Source organism: Coregonus lavaretus (genome assembly GCF_964263955.1).
Source record: "Coregonus lavaretus genome assembly, chromosome: 23".
In the NCBI taxonomy this organism is placed as follows: Eukaryota; Metazoa; Chordata; class Actinopteri; order Salmoniformes; family Salmonidae; genus Coregonus; species Coregonus lavaretus.
The window spans coordinates 4,149,528-4,155,527 of record NC_140010.1 but is presented as its reverse complement, the minus strand read 5'-3'; the positions used below and the strand labels follow the sequence as shown (position 1 = coordinate 4,155,527).

General features: G+C 44.1%; 1 protein-coding gene across 1 annotated transcript in view; it reads left to right on the top strand.

The window, feature by feature from the left end:
- Positions 1–313: 313 nt before the first annotated feature.
- Positions 314–6,000, top strand: part of LOC311098830 (unconventional myosin-IXb-like) — a 53,435-nt gene continuing 47,748 nt past the window's right edge. The window contains exons 1-2 of the mRNA XM_084139399.1: positions 314–402; positions 935–1,810. Of these exons, the coding sequence (XP_083995525.1) occupies positions 1,004–1,810 (807 nt within the window). The 5' untranslated portion in view covers positions 314–402; positions 935–1,003. The remainder of the gene's footprint in view (positions 403–934; positions 1,811–6,000) is intronic.

Below are 6,000 nucleotides of genomic sequence, written 5' to 3'. Positions count from 1 at the left end.
CGTTTATAGAATCAACCAATAGGTAGCTAAATCTTCACAAAAAAACTCGGACTTTTCAAATTTCGGTGTTGTCGTGAAAGCGGCAGAACGCCTCCATAATAGAGAGCGTGTGGAGAGAAGTTAAAGGAAGTTATAATTCGACGAGGACGAGAACAATTTATCAAGAAGATTTTCGATGACCATTCAAATTGCAGTAAATCTCAAGCGTCGAGTCGCTGCCAACCAACTCTAAATTATTGTTGCTTTTATTTTCATATTTCATATTTTATTTTAAACTTTTCAGTTGTGCATGTGAATATTTGTTTTTTATGAACTTGTTTTGGAAGACTGCTGGAAAAGAAGGCTTCCTTGTTCTTGACTACACAGCCATAGAGCATTGAAATGACTGGACCGTAATGCCAGGTGAGGAATAACATTTGATTAGTATTTATGTTATCACAGGTGTTGAATCTGCTTGTCACTGGTTGAAATATTATGTAAGCTGGGGATTAGGGAAATCGTGTGAAAGTTGTGAGCTCTGTGAGAATACTTTAGTCTATTGTATTGTGGACGTGAAACAAGTAGAAACATGTTGTATTTCTGACCTGTTTTTACAGGCTGATTCGCGATAAGTATGCACTCCCTTCTCTTGGAAACTGGGTTAATTTGTAATGGAGGGTCACCCCTTCCTTTCTTTCTCTAGATACAGTATCCTATTAAATCTCTGCACCTTATAAAAGCCTGAATAGAGTTAGAAAATGTGTAGCATAAATATGTATATGTAAATAGAATAAAAAGTAATATTCACATGCCCCTTTTAAGTTCTGATAAACCATTATTTTCTGTTTTGTAAAAGCTACGATTGTAGGAAGTCTAATTCCACTTGCACTGTAATGTTTATCTCTCTCTCTCTCTTTCCCCCTCATTCATCTCTTTCTCACTCTCTCCTGCCCAGTGGTTGCATACTGATTGGAGGAGGGCAGTGCCAGTGACTGGAAAAGCCCTGTGTGTGTCAGCCAGCAGGATGAGTGTGTCTGATGGTGTGGCGAGAACAGCCAGCATGGACGTAGATCAATTACAGCAATGGCAGGCCGTCGTCCTTCAGATCTACCCGCGCCTGTCCCAGGAAATAGCAGCATGTTGTATCCTCCAGGTCAGCCCAGGGGCCACGGCCGCTACGGTTATCCAGAACGCAGGGGCCACGCTGGGCCTGGACATGACCCGGCACTACGCCCTCCTGGAGGTCAGGCAGGATGGAGGGGCTGAGAGGAGGCTAGGGGACTCTGAGATGCCCGTGGAGAGGGTGTTGCTGTGGCCCCCAGGGGCCCGGAACCAGCATCCCCAGGAGGAGGGGTACTACTTCATCCTCCAAGGAAGTGGAGGGGATCTGGGGTCAGGGACAGGCAGTAGTGAGGTACCTTCACTGGAGGAATATGACGACCTGTGCAGCCTCTCCACCCTGACCGAGGACACAATCCTGGCCACATTGCGCCAGCGCTTCTACAAACACAACATCTACACGTACGCCAGCGGCATCCTGGTCGCCATTAACCCCTTCAAGTTCCTACCCATCTATAACCCTAAGTATGTCAAAATGTACAACAACCAGCCGCTGGGAAAACTGAGCCCTCACATCTTTGCGGTGGCGGACGTGGCGTACCGCACCATGCTGAAGAAGCAGGAGAACCAGTGTGTGGTGATATCAGGGGAGAGCGGATCGGGAAAGTCCCAGAGCACCAACTTCTTGGTTCACTGTCTGACGGCGTTGAGCCAGAAGGGCTACAGCAGCGGGGCGGAGAGGACCATCTTAGGAGCTGGGCCTGTCCTGGAGGTAAGGGGATAGAGAAGGTGCGGGGGGGGGGGGGGGGGGTGCGTGTAACTGACGGTTATGGATGAAGACCATTATGACAATAAAATAACCGTCAAAACCGTTTTTAAATAGGCCTAGCCTACATTCATTTTAAGGATTTTTTAAAAATATATAATGTTTTGCTTTATTTTCATGTAGATAATTCTTACCTAGTAGCGGGTGTGTTTACTAATGGTTATATGCAGCTGTTTTGCTAATTTAGTGTGTCTATTAAACGTTCTACATCTCCTCTTTCCAACTGTCCTTTGATGCTCCAGCAGCTAATCTGCTCGATGCGCGGGGGAGTAGCGCGCTATAGCCTATGGCACTAAAGAAAAGAAAAAAAAATGATGTGGACTTTTTTTGCTTTAATCTCTTTGCCTCACTTCCTGTTGTGCTGCTGGTGCCTCCTGGAACTCTAGAGCAGACAGGAAGCCATATACATTGCCTTCGGAAAGTATTCAGACCCCTTTTACTTTTTCCAAATTTTGTGACGTTACAGCCTTATTCAAAAATTGGATTAAAAAAATACAAAATCCTCAGCAATCTACGCACAATACCCATAATGACAAAGTGAAAACAGGTTGTTAGACATTTTTGAAAATGTATTAAAACTTAAAAACAGAAATACCTTATTTACATAAGTATTCAGACCCTTTGCTATGAGACTCGAAATTGAGCTCAAGTGCATTGTTTCCATTGATCATCCTTGAGATGTTTCTACAACTTGATTGGAGTCCACCTGTGGTAAATTCAATTGATTGGACATGATTTGTAAAGGCACACACCTGTCTATATAAGGTCCTACAGTTGACAGTGAATGTCAGAGCAAAAACCAAGCCATTGGGTCTAGGAATTGTCCGTAGAGCTCCGAGACAGGATTGTGTCGAGGCACAGATCTGGGGAAGGGTACCAAAACATTTCTGCAGCATTGAAGGTCCCCAAGAACCATCATTCTGAAATGGAAGAAATTTGGAACCACAAAGACTGTTCCTAGAGCTGGCTGCCCGGCCAAACTAAGTAATCAGGGGAGAAGGGCCTTGGTCAGGGAGGTGACCAAGAACCCGATGGTCACTCTGACAGAGCTCCAGAGTTCCTCTGTGGAGATGGGAGAACCTTCCAGAAGGACAACCATCTCTACAGCACTCCACCAATCAGGCCTTTATGGTAGAGTAGCCAGACGGAACCACTCCTCAGTAAATGGCACATGACAGCCCGCTTGGAGTTTTTCAAAAGGCAGAGAAGAATGGGAGAAACTCCCCAAATACAGGTGTGCCAAGCTTGTAGCGTCATACCCAAGAAGACTCAAGGCTGTAATCGATGCCAAAGGTGCTTCAACAAAGTACTGAGTAAAGGGTCTGAATATTTCAGTTTTTTATTTGTAATACATTTGCAAAAATCTTTTTGCTTTGTCATTATGAGGTATTGTGTGTAGGTTGATGAGGGGGGAAAAAACTATTTAATCAATTTTAGAATAAGGCTGTCACCTAACAAAATGTGGAAAAGGTCAAGGGGTCTGAATACTTTCCGAAGGCACTGTACCTAAGTAAGAAACAAACACACATGAACAGAGAACTACTATTTGCACCTGAACGTGTGGCCTCTGATTTCTTTATTTACAGCTTGATGTGTCAATGAAAAGACAAACACTATGGCTGCATCCCAAACGGCACCCTATTCCCTATATAGTGCACTACTTTTGACCAGAGTCCTACGGGCCAAAAGTAGTGCACTATATAGGGAATAGAGTGCCTATTTGGGATGCACTGTGTTTTCTATACAGCTGTCAGGGAAGCAAAACATTCTCTGCCAAAGCTGCATTCCATCTGGTGTGGGAAATACCTACCGCACAGGCAAAGGCCTGGGTCCCACCGTACCCCGCCCCTACCCAAGGTGCATTGCAGGCCTTGTCAGTCAGTAACTCAGAGAGTATTTTAATTGTTTAATCTCCGTGAACAGGTCCAACAGGGTTCTCTCTGGGGGTTTTCCTGTTTATTTCCTTAACAACAGGTTTCCTTCTAATCTCTCTCTCTCTCTCTTTCTCCTAGTCTCTCCGTCTGTCATTACATTACGTTCCTCCTTTGTTGGCAGTCAATGTCAGACTCTGAGGTTTGCATAGCTGCTGGAGAGGGAAGTTAGCTGATTATTTGCTAGAGTATTTTTCAGAGTATCTATTAAGCTCCGTGAGAAGGAAACAGGAAATAGTTGTAAATTAGTAGGTTGTGTGAAGTGGATTTCCCTCCGGTGTAGTGTAACTGAGGACAGTGTGAACAACAACAGAACATGCAGTAAAACTAACCTGTGTCTCTCTCACACCACTGACCACACCACTGTCTTATCTATCTGATATCAGTTCGCCTGCTGTAACCTTACAGAGATGGTAGTGCAAATAGCCTACAGGCAGATGACACAGTCAATCCCTGATTTTGGTTCACTTTGACCATGTCCATCATCATAGCTTGATGGTTTTCTTCTCACGGTGCTCAGGAATAAAGGGGAGCCAATATATAAAGTAGAATTACTTATTTATTAAAGGACGTGTATGAAGTTATATTACATGTACTAATTCCTTTCCGCCTTCAGGGAATTTTTTTTTGTCAGGAAGTCAGAAGCACACTAGGTAGTTACTATAGTAACCTCAGTACTGTTTGTAATGTATACAGTTGGTACCTTTTGTCTCTGCTCTCAGAGTCTAAATAGCCAGTTGCATTACATTATCCATAATCGCATTACACTGGGTAATTGTATACAGACTGACCCTAGCCACAGGCACATAGACTATTGCAGCATAGATACTGGAGACTGAGACAGGGGTGGGGTCGGGGGACACTGTGGCCCCATCCGACGATACCCCCGGACAGGGCCAACCAGGCAGGATATAACCCCACTCACTTTGCCAAAGCACAGCCCCCACACCACCAGAGGGATATCAACAGACCACCAACCTACTACCCTGAGAAAAAAAGGCAGAGTATAGCCCATGAAGATCCCCCCCCCTCACCGCACGAGCCCGAGGGGGTGCAAAACTGCACAGGAAGATCATGTCAGTGACTCAACCCACTCAGGTCGAGTAGACTGAAAAAAGCCTGGGACTGCATCTAGGATATTGCGCAAGGTTAAGTTCAGATCCTCGGTTAGGTGGTTAACAGATTTTTAACCTCCTTGGGTAGGTGGAGAGAGTCTGGAAAGGTGATCTGCATGACTATAAACTCCGATAGGAATTCAGGGAGCTCAGTGAGGAAAGCTGTAAATGGCCCAGGAAGCCTGTAAACAGTAGCTAGCTATAAAAAGTTATTGAGTAGGCTGCATAGATTTCATCACTAGAACCTCAAAAGATGAAAACACTGTATTAAAAAAAAAAAAAAAGACATTTGCTGTCATAAATGTTAGCAACCAATCCACCTGCGGGAGACGCAGGGGATATGGTCACTAGTGTAACCAGGAAGAGAGGCATCATTTAACGCAGTAAATTCATCAGGCTTAAACCATGTTTCAGTCCAATCACATAAAGTTTATCATCAGTGATTTGTTCATTGACTATGACTGCCTAGGAAGTAAGGGATCTAACATTAAGTAGTCCTATTTTGAGATGTGAGGTATTATCACAATCTCTTTCAATAATCTATTTCGCACGGCAAGCGGTACCGTAGTGCCAAGTCTAGGTCCAAAAGACTTCTCAACAGCTTCTACCCCCAAGCCATAAGACTCCTGAACAGCTAATCATGGCTACCCGGACTATTTGCACTGCCCCCCCCCCCACCCCATCTTTTTACGCTGCTGCTACTCTGTTAATTATTTATGCATAGTCACTTTAACTCTACCCACATGTACATATTACTTCAACTACCTCAACTAGCCGGTGCCCCCGCACATTGACTCTGCACCGGTACCCCCCTCTATATATAGCCTCCCTACTGTTATTTTATTTTACTTCTGCTCTTTTTTTCTCAACACTTTTTTGTTGTTGTTTTATTTTACTTTTTTTATTAAAAATAAATGCACTGTTGGTTAAGGGCTGTAAGTAAGCATTTCACTGTAATGTCTGCACCTGTTGTATTCGGCGCATGTGGCCAATACAATTTGATTTGATTTGATAATGACAAGAATGGAGGAGGCCTTTATTCTAGTGAGATTGCTAAGGTTAACACCGCCATGTTCAGTTTTGCCCGACC